Genomic DNA, 18,488 nt, shown 5'->3' on the forward strand with positions numbered 1-18,488 from the left:
TAAATGGGTCCCTACACTGATAAGTTTGCAACAGTGTTGGAACCCTTCAATACACGGCTTTAACATCCAGAAGAGAAATAGAACGAGGTTATTGGGAATGGTACTACAACATAACAAGAAATTTCGTGTCGTCATCTACTGATAGATGTGTGGAAAGCGGATACCAGCCTAGAGAAGCACCTATGTTGTAAGTTGTGGTACGTTGGTATATAATATCACATATTTTAGATTGTTTTTTTTACAACATAAGGCTCATTATTTTTCTACAATTTTCAGGTAAATGAGGTGAAAGCCCTTGAAACTTTATGTCGATGTAGATCACTAAATATTGAAGGATATAGTCAATTGGTGGATAGATTTGAACACGAATAACATATTATCAAGGAAGCCATAACCCAACAGCAACAACAAATTGCTTCTCCATTCGACGATGCTCCCACAACATTCCACAGGCAAAGAAGTTCTAATCGTATGTCTATTGGTTCAGTTGAACGTCATGATATTGGGGTGGATATAGTTGGTCCTTATACAGTATATACACCTCAAGATTATTACGTGCCTCAACCACCTCAAGATTATTACGTGCCTCAACCACCTCAAGATGATTGATTTCAATCGACTCTATATATGTCAAACCACAAGAATATTCTTCACAAGTACATCTTGACCTTGGTTTGGTATTAATCAACTATATGCACAAGAATACAATATTTCACCAATTCCATTTCTATCGTTTAGCGCATATCGTGACAATATCGAGTTTAGTTCCTCAACAACATCAAGTCGGTTCGGTGGTGATGAAAATGAGGCAAAAAATGAGCCAGTGCAAAATGTGGGCGAGGAAATAAGAAGATCTCAACGTCAACGCCACAAACGCAATTGTGGAACGAGTGAATTTTTTACATTTGTAATTGTATACTTCATTGTACAAAAAAATACACTAGTACATTTGTACACTTATTTATAATTTTTTAAATTAATACAATTTTGATATTAAAATTTTTTGAACTTTAATATGTTGTTAAAAATTAATTATATATAATTAATTTATACAAAATTTAATTTAAACGGAAAAAAAAAGAAAAAAATGCCAAATTGTGATTTCTAATCACGACACCAAATCGCGATCACAGATTGCAACTTGGCCATTATTTTTTAAAAAAAAATTATTGTCTAAAATCACGACTCGACATATTAATTAGTATATTAAAAATAATTATATTAATATATTTTATTTTAATAATAAAAAAATAAATAACCCCCTCGACATGCATATGAAGGAAGAGATGGGGTTTAGGGGGTACGTCAAATTCTGCCTTCAATTCCTCTCAACCTTTTGTACATCCAATCCACTTGGGTATAGGAACTACTCCACTGGATTTCTATCATCAATTTTCATACAATCCATTCTCATATATGCACTTCTAACTTCACTTCATCACTATTATCCAGTAGTTGAAATATATCGCATCGTACATCTCATGTACAACAAGATTAACCCCCTCATGATTCACGATTAAAGAGACCCTCGATTCAACTTATAGAAACCTACAAATGAATCCAAGAAGTACTACTTCACTCCATGGGAGATGGCCCATCATAATCCATTCCAGTCGGACCACAATCTGCAGTGGAGGCAACCCAAATGCTCCCCAGCATGATTGCTGTCAGCATCAACTTACCTGCATCGGGAAAATCCTTGTGCTGCATGAGGACCGACTCCACAGAGGAACTCGTATCTTTCAAATTTGGATGTTCAGAACTTTCCTGCCTCAATGGAAGCACTTCTTCGAATTTACCTTCAAAACTTTCTGCATAGGGTCCATAACACTTGCTGGAAGCCTGGAAAAGTATGGTTTCCTTGAGAACCTCCAAGGTTGTCTCGTCGCTCCATCCTTCAGTTATAGACCTTTGATGCAGACTTTGCCAATCATCTTGATTTGCAGCATTTCTCCAGCATTCTTCCAATAGGCTGGTATTGCTTCTAAGAAAGGACGCACTGGTCCATGCGAAAAGATCAAAGGCTCGCAAGGATAGCTCCCGGTTTTGAATTTTAAGGCACAATTCAATGAGGTCTACTGGAGGAAGAAGCCTGCGTTCAATTGATTGCTTTTCTTCGTTATCTGGTATAAGCCTCAATATTTCTTCCTGTAAGAAATGGAAGTTAGTACAAAGGGAAATTCTACTGATTATTTTAGACAATGGCAAAGTTGCTCAATATTTTAATTTCAGGTCCAGGCTCTGCATAGAAATATCCATCTGAATATATCAATTAGCATTTTTAAGGCTACCAAAAAACAGAACAAATATAAGAAAATGGAGACAGAAATATCAGAGTCAAGAAGTAAGGAGAATGCTTTGATTGGATCCGCAGCTAGCTTGGATGGCAATTTCTTGTCCTCTGCTTTAAAGTTCATAGATGGATTAGCGAAAAGGTGTCATGTAGCAGTCATGATGTTTTGAGGGTTCCGCACACTGAATTTGACACCCATATAGAAGTCAAATGCCCACAGCTCCAAGAAAAGATGAAAGGACAACTACATTTTATGTCCTTGCAACTCCAGGTAAAACCAAGTCCCTGGTGACGCTTTACAGGATATCCTATTTTCTAAAATATTTGAAGCGGTCCTAAACTTTCCATAACCACAATTAGAGATCTCTGGAATCTGAACCTGCACCTTCTAATCTCCAGATTTGCAGTAATCTACTTTATTTTTATATCTTTATTTCAGTGTAAAAGTAGTGTCAGGCATTGAAATTTACTATGATAAACTCATAGCAAAGGTGGCACTACTATACCAAAATAGATTGACACAATAAAGGCAAAATAAAAACCAACATTTTCAAATGATAAATCTAGAACCTATATGAAATTTTCCTGCAGATAAATACGAGAGAAAGGAAGGAATAAAAGCTAGGTATACGGACTGAAGACTATTCTTGCACAAACAGAAACCAGAAAAAAATGAGTGGATCAAAAAAAACATATCAGGTTGATCCATATGTAAGATGGACAGATACAGTCAAAAGAAAATCATCACCCATGGATCCCTCCAAATTGCATCAGCCTGGAGGCTTAAACTATTGATCAGAAAATTCAGGTATAAAATTCAAGATGCCTCTCTTAAGTCAATTAGGCATTGCTACCAATGTCAAATGCGACAAATAATTTAGAGAAGCAAGACATAGCCCCAAGACCTCAATTGCTGAAACTTTTTTATGTAAGATTAACAGCACACAAAAGGAATTCTTGAAGGTTGCATCAGGCCCCAATAGGAGTAAAATTGATTAAAATATGGGCAACATCGCTTACCTGTACTTGTAGAATGTTCATATCTGCTTCAATACGCTTCATTTTTAGCTGATAACCAGCAATTTTTCCTGAAATTTTCAGATATTCACGACTATTTTGGGTGAAAACAGGAAAGGAAGTGTATCATAGAAAATTCTAACAAAGAAAGTAATACATCAGCCCCAAACTATTGGTTACTAGAGAATCAAAGTGTATCTGCTATTTCCTCAAGATGTTCCAAAATAAGATTACATCTTTGAAAGACGAAACCCTTGTGCAACATATGATTCTCACTTAAAAGTAATAATATGAATGGAACTTTCACAGTTTTAACATTCATCTAAATCTCCAGGCCCAGTCAATAAACTTGGGATAGAGAAGGTAATTGTCAGTAGGATAGAGTGATTCATCTCCTAGGTCAGCTTTTTGTAAAAAAATCAGACAGCTTTTGGAATTAAATGTCTCATAATATTATAGGCTATTCCATTTTAAAGTAAACAGTTTAAATAAAGCATTTCTTCAAATAAAAACATAAAAGTCAAACGACCCAATCAATCTTACTGAAATTGAGGGAGCACTGTGGAGGAAATTTATCAATTGGATATAATTCAAATGAAACCACAAGCTCAAGGAACTGAACTAACTATTACACTCTAATGAAAGTCATACTCTGCAAAATGAGTACACCATGATATTCCTAATCCTACAATCACAATTTACAAGAAACTGTACTGCTATGCTTTATGCTAATGGTATACACACACTCTCGCTTATCAAGCAGCCTTACTCTTGAGGAAATGGATTTAGGCAGTTGTTTTAGATGTAAAAACACATTCATGGAAGCGAGAGGGGAAAAGGGAGATGATCTAGATTCAAAATTCTCCCCAAATGACATGCATACAGCAACAATTAGTTCGGAGGAATGCAATAACATCCAACAATGAAACACTAAGGTGGCAAAAGGATGTTTGAACTTGGAGGAAATTTGAAACATGTATTAAACCTAGAAATAGTACCTGCAGCTGCTGATATTTTTGCAAGATTCAGAAAATGCTTTCTTTTCGCCAAAGTTAATGTACACCTTGAGCTGCTGGATCCATCAATCTCCTCAACAGCTGAAATTGATTTATCATCCTTAGAAAGAGATATTCCATGTAAAGTTTCAGAAGCAGAGGAAAATTGATGTAGGAACACTTCATGAAGCCAGAGAAGATCAGGATGCTGCTTCAGAAACATAGCTAGCTCATCCTGAAACTCTTCCCCCAATCTCATAAGCTTTGAAAGTTGTTTGTTTCCATAAAGTTGTTCAAAGACAAAGCAACTAAAACCTCCTTTAGGTCCCATGCTTTCGTGCTGCAAAAGAGAAGATTTTACATTTTGATAAAAATTCAAAAGAGAAGAGTAGCAGCTCTTAGATCATAAGGGGGAAAATAAAGAAAGAAACCACTACACAATAATAATGATAACATCAACAGAAACCAAATAAGGGTTAAAAGATAAAGGAAACAACCACCACAAGCGGTAGGACCAACTCTTGGCCTCCCCTAGCAGTGGGGTTGCAGGGCTACACAACTTATTCATACCATGAGACTTCGAAGGAGCTCAGAATCATCTAGGTCACAGCATATACTCCACATAGTTTGATAGCCCTCATGTCTTTTTGCTATAGACAATAGATTTGAAGAAAGTGCCATCATAATATCCTTACTCTGTTCCTCATTTTCTTCAGTTGAATCCTGCAACAGCCGAAAGATAAATAATTGCGGATGGGATCCAAATAAGTTCCTGCATGCTGTAGTGCAATTAATATCTAATCTTTAAGCAACAATGCATTTGAAGAAAAGTTGAGTAGCAGAACAGTCAATTTTCTCTAATGCATGATGGAGATTATACCAACATGCTATCAATTTTGATAGGATCTGAAGCTCAAAATCCTCTTTTCACGATATATTTACTAATTCATCCACCATATGTAATAACACTAATTTACAATCTACTTTATTTCAATTTAATGCTTCGTATATTTTTCTAGTTTGCTGATTACAAACAGCAGATGATCCAGCAAAAGAATGCCACCCGGAGATGGAGCATTTTGCTGCAAGGTGAAACACATTATATAATACATGTAATCATGAATAGAAAATTCTATGAAACATAGTTCAACCGTTATGTGTCAGTTCTGAAAAATCCTAGAAAGTTTCTACCAAGAAATTTAATAAAAAGAACTAACCTGTAGTTTTGCTTGGACAAAATTTTTTACTTGCTGATAAAGGGAGTCAAGAAGGGTGTCTCTCCGCTTCCAATATTCCTCCAATAGAGTCCTGTGATCTTCCTTGCGTTCAACTTTTGCTGTGATAGCATTAGAATATGACTCAAGTAATACTTCAGAGAGTACTTCAAGATTTGAATAAAAATTGGACTTTGCAGAATCATCAACATGATTTGTTTCATTGAGTAACTGAAGCATGAATGTTGCAAGACTCCACAGCCCACTCCACACACTAACTTTGGAATACCATGGTGTCAAGCCCTCAGGAGGTGGATACCACAAGTGATGTTGACTCCTATATTGCATGGCTGCACGGAATATTGTCACACAAGCCTCTGAGAGTTGACAAGCTCTTTGAAATTGAAGAAGAACTGGCATATCTCCACTGATAACATAATCAAGCTGTCTCTCTAAGCAATGAAATACTTCACCAAGATCTGAAACCTTACTGTAGAATACTTCCGCATTATCCCTATCCATCAAAAGAACTGTGTTCCGCCGAGCTTTCTCACCAACTAACTGGATAAGATCCCAAAGAGCTCCAGAAGTCCGAGTCTCTGAACCATAATAGGAATCAGGTCCAGATGCATTGGCATGTTTAATTGTGTTTTGCAGTTCTCTCAGTTGGATCATGCCTGCAAGCTTTTCCCCATGTTCCATGATAATTTGTAAAGATTGTCCTGATACAGAAAATACTGCTTTAGATTTGATAGGTTTCTATATTACATAACTTGTAGAAAAATGTACACATAGCAGCATTTGCTGAAAATCTCAAAAAAATATTTAATTAGATACTTAGGGTTGTTTAAATTATTTACTTCATCGGGACAGCGGTTATGAAAAAGGAGATAAATGCCAGACTTCCCTTGACGAGAAGGCGACTACAAGCCAAGACAGGCAGGGATTCTTAATATTCTGGAGGTTAATTATAAATACCGAGAAACTGAAATTAATAACAGCAAATTCCAGCAAAACAGGGGGACAAAAATGGTAAACACAAACTAGTCAGTATGGAAATCAATCATACTCTGTCTGGAACACAATTCTTCATGGCACTTGGATAAAGCAATGAATTGAAGAAACTTTTGATGCTTCTGCTGTTTCTCTACAAGTTGTGTGGACACAACAGACAAAGCAATCTCAGGGCCCCGTGTTGTTGTCCAATGTTTAGCTAAAGTGTCAACAATTGATTTGCTTGTCCTGGTAAATACATTTATTTCCCCCTCTCTTTCAAATGCCCTTGAAGTTTTCAGTTTGTCGAGTACACCATCAACCTGCCCAGACATGAGAAAATCATGGAAAAGTTGACTTAGTAAAGCTTCTGATTCCTCATCTTGAGGGCTTCGACGTGGAACTCCAGTTAAGCCTGCCCTCTGCCTATCACATGCATCCCAAGCTTCTGAACTGGCTCTCCTTGGAGCAATATTTCCAGCAACAGAGAAGTTTCTTCTCTCCTCCGGTAGAGATCCATCATTAGAACTTCCTTTCCGTGACAAGCTTCGTTCAGGTGGTTCAACTCCACCAAGTAAAACTGCCCTCTCAGGTATAGCCCAAACTCCAGCTTTCTCAGTAAGTACAGCCCAAGCTCCATCTTCATTGTTTTCTGATGAAGGGAATACTGAAGCATCGAGAACTTTTCCAGCATCATAAGGCAGATCAAACTGATAGAGTCTGGTAGAGTTTCTCCAATAATGGGAGACGGTTGCAGTACCATCACCAGAGAGTATAATAGCAGAGCCAGCTGGCTTGCCACCTACCTTTAATCTCATTGAGAACAAGAATTCCTCATCCTCTACCCTTGCTTTAGGTATAATCACCTGGATAGGTGCCTTCTTCTCCAATATCTTTTCACCTATTGGCTTCGAAATATCTACTCCAGATTTATATTGCATGGTGAGAAGAGAGTATTCAGTGTAGCTTGAACTGGTCACTCGATCCTTACAAAAGATAGCGATAAGAATAGTTATTACCTTTCCATCATTATTGACATCCAAATCAAGAGGCCATATTTTCTTTTGGCCAGCAAGATCCTTCTGGATACCCAGATCACCATCGGTTCCAATAATTTCATGTGACCAAAGCTTTGACACATCAAACTGAGAAGCAAGTTTTACTTCAAAGCACTGTATCTCGTGATTAGTTAGTCGAAGAAACTGTTTTGTAGGTTCATCTGATGAACGACTAAACGAGTGCCAAATCAATGACCTCGGGTAGCCCTTACTAGCCACAAGTGGGCTACTGTCAATTCCTTGAGAAAATGTATCGGACATGCCATGCTCAATCTGGGTGCACTGAATACCAGAGGGGCTGCAGAGGAATCTCCAAAGCACACCATTAGAACTGCATGCAAAAGCAATACAGCTGTTTGTGGCAGCAGGGATTGCTGAAGCAATCAAAGAGTTTATTAAATATGATTTTGTAAAATTATTAACAAGTTTGTCATTTTTCCGCTGCTTGCTGGAGATGCCCCTTCCATTCTGATGCAGATAAGTAGCTTCTGACTCAGAAAAACCAACACGTTTGACAGGAGACATCCCGTTAGCGTTATAGATATCTGGCCAGAATATTAGAGTGCGAGTCTTTTTGTTACAAATTACAATCCCAGCAGAACTCGACCTTTTAACAACTTTGCTAGCAGTTCTCTTGGAGCTATCCCAGTTGACAATAGAAACTAACCAAGTATTAGTTTGAAATGAACTTTTGCCCATGTCTCCATCTTCTGATGTTGTAGAAGGAAGGTCAAGGACGGTGCATTCTCTTGAAGCAGCAGGGGATAAGAAATTCCAGAGAAATAGTCTGTTTCCACAAATGATCCATGCTAGAGATGTCTCCTTGTCCATTCCACCAGAGATAGATGCACCAGCTGCCAGATTAAGTAGTATTAAAAATATTCTAATAAAATTGAAACAAATACAACCATATTATGTATTCTGGAAGAAGTTTTGGTGGACCGACCAGACACATGGTTCTGCAAGGACATGATTTGTGCATCACGTACTACTTGAGGGAATTCCCCTACATATACAGGCTGATCAGCATCCACCTCATCTCCTCTGTCACTTCTCTTCACAGGTGGGATTCTGAGCATGTTCAACAACAAGCTCATACATCAGTGAATGAATATCTCAAGCTCTTTTTTCTCTCAACTACCAGATGAGAAGAAGAGATGTCTCATTCATTTAGACACTTTAGTTCATTTCAAAAAAAAGTTACCACCAATCAGTAAATTAATAAAGACATACAAACAATCTTTTCTTATCTTTCTCCAAGTTTAATATCCCCACTCCAAGCTTGAATTTCGCAAAAACTTCAAAGAGTACATCACGGTGCTAAATGCTAATACAATAGAAATTGAGAAAGAGCAACACCACCCTCTGTAAGGGCTTGGGGCAGTTATTACCCGAACTGAACTTGCAAGAGAAAAATTGATAAATACATAGAATCTTAAGAAAAGTAATTTTAAGAAGACATGTCTTAAATGAGGAAACCAATGCAAGATCACAACATTTCTATCAGCAATTCTTGTTACTTTTACCCTTAATCTTAATCTTTTTGCTGCTTCCCTTGCATTTCTCAACGCATCCAATGGAGGAAGCTAGTTATAATTTCAGATTACAGCAATTTAAACAATTAAAACACCCAAGCTCCAAGACCTGAGGCAAAGAAATTAAAACTAGATCATCTATACAGGTTAAGGTATGGCTTATAAAGCACAGTGCCCAACCTGTCAAGGATAAGCATTGTAGCAATAGCTTAAAAAGGTACCCTACCAAACACCATTCTGTTATCAACTCCACATAATTTTCATTAAACATATTAAGTGATTTTCGTTGACACCAAAACACAGTGTGTTACTCACAGAGGCATAAATATACGCCGGGATTAAAAAGAATCCACTTCCTACAAACAAGACCAATTAATTTTAGAAGATCAGTGTCCATAGTGAGAAAATTTTAGCTAATCCAAATCAGCAGAAACACACATCAAATAAATAAATCAATTGGGTGTTAGTAGCACACAGTGCAATCGATTATGGAACGCAACAGACGCCCAACGCTGTGCTTTCCTTCAACATCCAAAACCCTAATGCCATCACCACTTCCAATTGCACGCACGACGCTATGAAGCTAATAAACGTTGCGCAAACGCACATCTTGTCCTTAATCCCACACCACACAAACTAATAAAAACGCAATAATAACTCATCGAAGGAAGAAAAAAGAAAAGAGTGGAGAAGGAAAGTGATTAAGCGGGCAGAGAGAGACACCACCTGGCAAGGACCGAAAGGCGAGAGGCCCAAGGGGCGGGGGTTCCGGTGGCGGGGCGATTGGGGACGGCGGGACTATCAAGCGGCGGCCTCCGATTCTCGGCCAGCGGAGTGGAATTGCCATCTCTTTGGACTGTGGCATTTTTACGAGCACTTAATGTGGATTTCTTAGCAGGGGGAGAGAACATCGTTACTACCTATCAATAGCTCTCAATGGGTTTAGGGTTTTAGTTCAGAGGAAGAAGAAGAAAAAGAACAAAGAGAGGGTCGTTTCATTTTTTTGAATTTTGTTGCCGGTAGAGGAGGGTACTTTTGTAATTTACAATTGCCAAACAATAGTTTAATATTGAATTTAAGAATAAGGTGGTGGTTACCTAAGTATGAGATTTTTGGATTTCATGATACATTAATAACAGGGTAAAATGTAGATATCTTTAATGTATTGGGTATTTGCATTGTGTTGTCTAATATTTTTTTGGATAAAATGCATGAAATTCCCTTATGCTTTGAAAATTACATAAAAAATATCCCCTATTTTTAGAATAGGCTAAAAACCCTCTTTTATTTTATTTTAGTCAGCAAAAAATCTCCATTCTGTTAGCAATTAACGGGAAGTGGAAGAGACGCGTGTCTGCTGCGTTTGGTAATCATTTTCTACGGTTTAGGTTCATATTTAATGATAATTTAGACTAAAATACCCCTCTATGGGTCTATATAATATACGAAGGATTTTTGCCTTGTTTTGTGTCTTCCTTTTGTTTTCAAACTCTAAAAATAAGTATTAGATTTTGCTATATTAAATTATATTTAATTTATTTAAGATTAAATATTAAATTATAATTATATTTAAATTCAAATAATTTTATAATTATTAATTTCTAAAATTATTTTTAATTAATTAAAATATATATTTAATTACAATAATTATTATTAATTAGCCAAAAATATTCAATTATTATAATTATTTAAAATATTCTTAATTAACTAAAACATATTTTAATTAATATAATTAAAATTAATTAAAAAATTAAAAAAAGAAAGAAAGAAAATCTGCTATTTCGCCCTTTTTTTCGTCGGAAACTTGTTTCTAAGTTTTCGGCGCCGTCCGGACGAATTTCCGACGGCCAATGGTACAATTAGAATCCTCTTTTCAAGACGAACATTTTAATACCTTCAATTTGAATTTCGTAGATCATAGAGAGTGGTTTCAAGCAACGATTGTCGAACATATTTACCGTCGATTCGTCTCCGTCTCATCGAATCTCGGTCTCAGACCACCATCATCACACTCGTATCTTCAAAACGATTCTAACGAGACCGTCCTAACTCAATTTGGTAAAGAATTTATGAAGATATGATGATTTAATAAAATGTAGTCGCCGGCAACGAGATTTGGGGGGAGGGGGGGAGCCGGGGGTAAAGGGGGTGGGGGTGGGGTTGGGGGGTGGGAGTGGTGGTGGGGGGTAAGGGGGTGGATAGGGTAGTTAGTTTTTTTTAATATATAATAATAATATATTTTTAAAATTTTTAAACTATTTATATATAATATAAATTAAATAATGTATTAAATCTAACGGTTAAGATTAATTGATTAGATCTAACGATCAATATTTGATTAAAAAAGATCCAACGGTCACTAAAATAAGAAATAATATATATTAAGGGTATAACGGTTATGTTTAAAAAAAATAACACCAGTAGTTGGATTTAACGGAAATGGGGCGATTGAGTTGAGTTTTACAAAATACATGGGAGCTTTTAGCCTATTTTGAAAACAAGGGGATTCTTTTTGCAAACTTTTTAAAACACGGGAGAGTTTTATGCATTTTGTCCAATATTTTTTATGTTTTTTTATTATTTTTTTTTTTGGCCAAAAACTACTCTCGCAGGGTAGAGGGATTTTTCGGGTCCCCTCCCATCTCAATAACTAAGCATAAGTTGGAAAAATACAACATACTTTTTTTTTGGGGGGGGGGGGGAATGCAATTTTCATAAATGAGTAAAATACAGTACAACAATGCTCTCATTTAGGCGCTATCCTCAATCCAAGGGATACACCACTATCTGTACAATGCATGGGTACTCACGGAGCTAGCTAACTCAACATACTTGCAAAACATGGAAATGGAAAGTACTACTCTTTTTACAAGATTTCAAGCCTAAGGAATGCTAAAAAACAAAAGTAAAAAGTAATTACTACTCAGGGTGGATCCCAAACAAGTCTTTGTGAAACTTGAATCATCGTGGAGTCCAAAAAAGTCCTAAAGAAAGACCAACTCCATCTTTGACCAGCCCAACTATGTCGCTGAAAGCTTATAAGCCTAGGGAAAATAGCCTGAATTACGTAAGACTTACCCAAAAACTGTTGCTGCAACATCAAAAAGGACTTTCAATCCACCAAAATCTACTCATCAAAGTCATTGTCTTGAAGAGGGAGGTTGGAACAAGACCTTAGTGCACTTCGTGTTTGCATCTTATGAAAGGTGGAGTTTTGTCTCTTACTTGACGAAGCCCCTCTACTGTTAAAGGGAGAAGTCATTGCATCATCCTTCCAAAGGAGCAGTTTCTCTTATGTTTTCCCTGGATGTGTGCATCTTCGAAAATCATTTTCTGAAGTTGTTCTTCCTCCACTCCATCAATAATAGAGTCTTCCGCCGTATTACTCAAAAGATCAAACCTATTTGCACAACAGAAATCCTCTTCATTTCCATGCACCTCCCCAAATAGGTTGTTCTCATCTGCCTCTTCTTTTCGTCTCTTGAAAGCCTTCTACTCCACCTTCCTCACCACATTTATCCATCTCAATAGAATCGTATTCTGCCATCTCATTCTCAAGAATTAAATTTTGTTTATTAATTGGTTAAGTAACATCATCGATCCCAAACTTCTTAATTTGATTGCAATTTTCAACAACAATGTTCACTTTTTCAGTTTCTTCAAACAGGCAATAGATATCAACATCACATGTCTCACCAGATTCCTTATAGCTTTTACTAAGCAATTCACAAACAATAGGATTAACACAATTATCAATTTTTCCATCTAGAATTGGTTGAGCGATACTTATATTTTTTTCAAGGCTACTCCCTATTGCAGGTTCCTTATGTGTTTTTTTTTTTTTTTTGCCCTTTTCTTTCCCGCTCAGTCTCCCCATCAATTTTTGCTCTTTCGTTCTTCTCAATACAATCCTTTTCTTCATGACCCATATGACGACAAAAGCAATGATAGTGACAATTATCATAGATAATTTGTTGCAGAAAACTGTTCTGACCAACCCCCACATCCACTTCACTGACTTTAGGTTTCAACAAGTCAAGTCCAATGCAAACTCAAGCGAGGCTAGGTTTCAAGATATCTGTTGTAGGCTCATCAACTCTCAATGGCTTCCCAACCATGCTAGCAATTGCGAAAAGTGGCTTTTTTTTAAAGAGACAAACCGACAATTCGGGGAGGCGGGTCCAAACTGGAGCAACGATGATTCCACGCTAGCATCAAAGGTAGGCGTCCACTTGAAGACCCTCACAGGAAATCCACCGAAGTTCCAATCTCCTTGGAGCCAAATGCATGTGAAATCCTCCTCCAACGTGAACCATATTAAAACATGCTTGTAATTGATAGCACCAATAGAGTGGAAACCCCTTAACCCCATTTTTGCAAATTTTTCATGGAGAAACTTCAAACCTGGAGTGCCATGGGAAAATTTTCCAACCAATGAAAATTTGAAGGGGGCTGCTTGCTCATCCGTTTCTTCTTTAGAAAAGAGAATGCCCAGCTTTCCTTTGTACAGTAAAATTTTTCCACACGTGCCCTCTTCACCATAGAAGCTTTTTTTATGTGTTCTACTATCGTCACTTTTGAATTGATATGTAGAGGATTCTTGGAGAATTCCAAAGAAGGTACGTTTTTTAGGTGGGTTATCAGGAGGTTAAGGTGGAGAAATGTCTAAGACTTGGGAAAGGGCAGATTTGGAAGAGCTGTTTGTTGGGCTAAATTGATGATCAATATGAGTAATTGAAGGTGCAGAAGCTGGTTGAGTAACCCGGACAAGTTAGCTCCAAGTAAGGGGGAACTCAATCGAGCCAGGTGCATAGATGGCCATATCAGCCAAGGCTCTAATGGGGTATTTTGATCAAAGGGGGAGGTCCACCTTGTAAAGGCGAAGGCAGGGAGGTAATTGCCGTCAAAGGACCACAAACGGTCAAGAAATGCGGGTGGCGAGATCTATGAAATAGCGGAGTGAAGGAGGTGTGCGATCAAAGTGTATGGTTGATGAATTGATGGGAGGGGGCTCGAAAGAACCGTCAGGCGATGGGCAACTGAACAGATGTGGTCCGACAACGTGAGGTGCCCGGACGACGACGAGTCGATGAAGAATCAAGGCGGAGAAATGAAAGGAAATCCAGTGAAATTGTGGATGGAAATGGCTGAAATTTATCCAGTTTGATTCACAATGAAGATGCTAGTCCAGTGGTAGTGGTTCGCGACTGTCGTTTGTTCTGTCACCAACGAATGGACGAAAAAGGGTTGCAACGGTCAAAATAAGAACCCAGTCGCTAAGGTGATAGAATCTCAAAATTGATTGAGGGGTTTTGTTCGGCTTGCTTTGCGGAGTCTAATGGAGTAGGTGGTGGCCGACAATTCTGATTGACGAGAGAAGGTGGCGGCGAAACAAGGGTGATTTGGAGGCGATTTTAAGCGGTAGGGAGCGGCGGGTGGAGGTGCATCATAGAGAATCTGAGGACACGCACGGCCTCGTGACCAAGATTGTTGGGCGGCAAGTTAATTTGGGGTGCGCTTGGCTGGATAAGTGCCGGAAAAGTTTCCAACAGCGGCGCGGCAGGCTGACTGGTGGTGGTGGTGGTTGGGCTATATATGTGATGGTTTGGTGGTGGAAGGTGAAAAGGAGGCAAGTTTGCTTTAATAGAACCGCATAAAACTATTGAAATTTGGATTATCTAAGAGTTCCAAGAAATTTGAACCTTTTACATTCAATCGTTGATTTTATTGCAATTTGTATCTTTTGAGAATAATAATGGAATATTATGTTGGCGTGCGTTTATGCGCCTGAGAGTGATTTTGGGTTCTATAACATTGTAAGAGTTATGTGCAGATACCCCCTGACATATGGGGACATTTGCACATTGTCCCTCAACCTTTTTATAAAACAAAAAACAAACTAAATTTAGAAAATTGAAAAAAAAAAATAGAGAAAAGTTTCAAAAAAGCAAATAAACAACTTCACATTACAAGCCAAATGTAATGTTAACATAGGTTGAAAATACACACATAGGCCTGATAGTGGCGTCGACAGGAATATACATGATTTTTTTATTTTTTCTTTCTTTTTTGAGTTTGATTTTGCCTCTTTTTATGAGTTTATTTGGTATTGTTGTGAGTTGCACCCTTTTATTATTCCTTCATTCAAGTAGGTGAGTTTTTCTTGTTTCCTCATCTGAGTTTTTTTTAATTATTGCAATAAGCTGCTGATTTTGTGATTATATTAAACTTTTTTGTTTGTAAATTAAAATTTAAAGTTCTTTTGTTCGATTAGGGTTTTCACACACCTAATGTTGCAGAAAGTTCATAACTGTTTTGTTTGATTTTGACATATACTATGAAATCGTTTATCTGCAAATCAGGTTCATTTTTTTTCCTATTTTTTAATTTATCTTGTTTTCTTTAAAAGATTGGGGGACAAAGTGCAAATGACCCCATACGTTGGAAATATCTGCATTTAACCCTTACAATACCCGACCCAAAATCACCTTTAGGTGCGTGAATATAGAAAGAATTGGTATGGCCCAGGAATACGATAGAAGCGTGAAATAAAAAAAATTAAAAACCGATTTAAATGGGTGTTCCTTTTGAAATTCTCAGGCGTTTGGTGTTAGTTAAAATAATAAACATATAAACATGCTAAAAAAGTGGCTAGAAGATGAAACAAAAAACATAGAAACATAATATGAGACATTACCTTTTTGTTTCTTTAAAAAAGCAGCAACGTGCATTCCCTTTATGTTCTCCCATTCCGTTCACTTGAGAATTCAAATTAGAATTCCTCTAAGTTATCCACACCACAAAATAAAAAGCATATAGTTCTTTTTCTATTGCTAGATAGAACAAAGAACAAGAAGAACAACTCCAAACAAAACACTATTATTTAGTGCTTTTGGATTGTTTTATTTTCTAACTTGAATCCAATTTAATATAAAATAAAAGGAGAATACTTTTGGAGAGAAAATTGAGAGCAAATTCGTTGCTTAGGAGGAGGTTATGTTGGATATTTGTGTAGTTTTACCTATCGCATACAATTGAATTCAAAATTAAAAAACTACTAAGTTTGCTTCCAAGACAACCTATACAACCACATGCATATAACCTCCAACCATGATGAAATAACTCTTCCATCATGTTCATTATGATAAGAAGTTTCAATTCCTTCTTAACGTGCTCAAACCACCCTCTAATGGGCTTGGACTTCAAATATACACCGAGATTGATTTAATCAAATTAAATCAAGCCCAACCAAAGTCTATCGGACAATAATTAATTAAATTAATTTTAGCCCAACTAAGTCCAATGATTCATTTAATCCAATTAAATAGATCTAAGTCCAAATACTAATTAATTGATCCAATCAATTAATTAAGTCAAACTTAATAAATTAATCCAATTAATTTAAAGGTGTTAAGCCCAAAATTAATTAGTTCTTGAGTCATCCATCAAATAGATTGCTAAATAAATGATCTAATCATTTATATATTCTCCTTGAACTAATTTAATCCAATTAAATTAATTCGTTTCTTCTCGAATTAATTCCACCAATTCCATAGAGATTTTTGTGGGACTCTTTAGGTTCACCTTCAGCTAGACTTGGGCTTGTGCCCAACACAATGATTAATTAAGTCCAATTTAATTAATTTATTTCTAATTAACCATTAATAAAAAATTTCCGTCACCATGGGTGGCCGTCTAACAACGGTTCATGGCATTAGAGACTAGTTGAATGTCGGTGTGAACATTTAGGCTCCCGAGTACCATATGAGTACGGTCCTTTCATCATCCGTCTCCCGATCTAAGTCTAGGGCATGGAATTGGGCGTTGGTTCCCATCCTAGACTAGATACTATGCTCGATAACTCGAGATGCGTTTGCTTTATTGATTGACGTAGAACACTATTCCCTATTCAACCAATCACTGGTGGCCACAGACTCTAAGAGCATGAACCATCTCAAAGGGCATAGGAGACTCGACTGTCATATACTTATAGGTGACCCACCATCCTCACTACATATTCTGATTGCACTGAACAAGACTTAATGACCACATCCAAGATACGGTCATCTTTCTTCAAATCCAAGATACAACCATCATATGCATGCTTCCATGGTTCCTCAAGCCCAATGACTAATCCTATACTATCGGAGCCAGGAAGTTCTAGTCATACCGACCAAGCCTCCAAGGCTTCCATATAACGACTTCCCGCGAGAAAGTTCAGTCGGCTTGACAACCTTGTCAACCACCCACTAACATTGCATAGATGTCCAACGTTTGTCGCCAATAAAATACGATACTCATCCAATGAATGTAATTTTACTGAAAGTCTCAATAGGACTCTCGATGACCAGTCTCGAGGTCCTCGACTTGGAATATTTCAAACTTGACCTTTAGAATTTGGTTTCATGCCACCATCCAATGCGCAACCCAACTACATAGGTTGTATAATTTGTTTTGTAGGCTTTGTTGTGATGTTAAGCCTATAAACATAATCAGTGAGCACAACAAATATAATTGCTAGATAATGAATACTCACTTCATTCATAAACAATGTACAAATACACTGAAATTGTCAGAATAGATTACGTAAAGGCAAATTCAATTAGCTTTTTGGTCACCTACTCTAACAAACTCCTATTTGACCCTAAAACCAATCACTCATTATCCTTAAACCCATCTTTCCAAGATGCTGAGCATGAGCAATCTACAACACTGGCTTGGTCAATGAATCTGTTATATTTTCTCGTGATGTGACTCAGTCCATTCGAACGTCACCTCTTCCCACCATCTCTCTAAGAAGATGGTAGCGTCTAAGAATGTGCTTGGATCTATGATGAGATCTCGGTTTCTTCGCTAGCGCTATAGCCCCGTTGTTATCACAGAAGATAACCACCGGCTCGGCAATGCTAGGCACTACACCCAAGTCTTTGATAGAGTTTTTCATCCAAACCGCCTCGTTAACTGCTTCCAAAGCTGCTATGTACTTAGCTTCAGTGGTGGAATCCGTTGTAGTATCCTGCTTAGAACTTTTTGAAGCCACTACACCACCATTCAGCATGAATACAAACCCTATAGCACCCCCTACTTGCTATATTTAATTATCACTATTTCTTATTTTCTTTAATTAAAATTCATTCTATAAGTAATTCCCTTTCAACCATTAAAATAAATTCTAATTTACCAATATAATATATATCACAAAAGATAATAGATACCACCAAAAGTTTATATTACCAACACTAGATGTTTTCAAGTACACAACCTCAAGGAAAATGGTTTCACAATTTTAACCACAATCCGATAAAAGACCAGAATATTTAACAACCAAACCGCCAAAACTCTGACTTCAGATATCACCTAATAAAGATGACAGCACCACTCAA

At 37.1% G+C, this 18,488-nt stretch overlaps 1 protein-coding gene across 2 annotated transcripts; it reads right to left on the reverse strand.

Moving 5' to 3' along the window:
* Positions 1-1,358: 1,358 nt before the first annotated feature.
* LOC105178779 (Nucleoporin, Nup133/Nup155-like protein) lies at positions 1,359-10,103 on the reverse strand. Of its 2 annotated transcripts, none has more exons than XM_088876379.1 (8): positions 9,832-10,103; positions 8,517-8,641; positions 6,589-8,424; positions 5,523-6,256; positions 4,876-5,028; positions 4,309-4,645; positions 3,314-3,381; positions 1,359-2,148 (listed from the first exon to the last, which is right to left on the reverse strand). In XM_088876379.1, exons 1-8 carry the CDS (start codon positions 10,014-10,016, stop codon positions 1,576-1,578), a joined length of 4,011 nt encoding a protein of 1,336 aa, XP_088732505.1. In that variant the 5' UTR covers positions 10,017-10,103; the 3' UTR covers positions 1,359-1,575. The 2 variants fall into 2 exon arrangements, with proteins under 2 accessions (XP_088732505.1, XP_011100631.1); XM_011102329.3 differs by having other exon boundaries at positions 5,523-6,241; positions 9,832-10,102.
* Between the last annotated feature and the right edge of the window lie 8,385 nt (positions 10,104-18,488).

This window comes from Sesamum indicum, linkage group LG12 (assembly GCF_026168435.1).
Source record: "Sesamum indicum cultivar Baizhima isolate 11 linkage group LG12, ASM2616843v1, whole genome shotgun sequence".
Taxonomy (NCBI): domain Eukaryota; kingdom Viridiplantae; phylum Streptophyta; class Magnoliopsida; order Lamiales; family Pedaliaceae; genus Sesamum; species Sesamum indicum.

Bases quoted from the DNA above. Each gene is read 5' to 3' on its own strand.
- LOC105178779 (XM_088876379.1), bottom strand. From the start codon at position 10,016: ATGTTCTCTCCCCCTGCTAAGAAATCCACATTAAGTGCTCGTAAAAAT. The intron at 5,029-5,522 runs GTTAGTTCTTTT...CGGCTGTTGCAG, and splicing joins TTGTCCAAGCAAAACTACAG to GATTCAACTGAAGAAAATGA. The intron at 2,149-3,313 runs GTAAGCGATGTT...CATTTCTTACAG, and splicing joins TGAACATTCTACAAGTACAG to GAAGAAATATTGAGGCTTAT.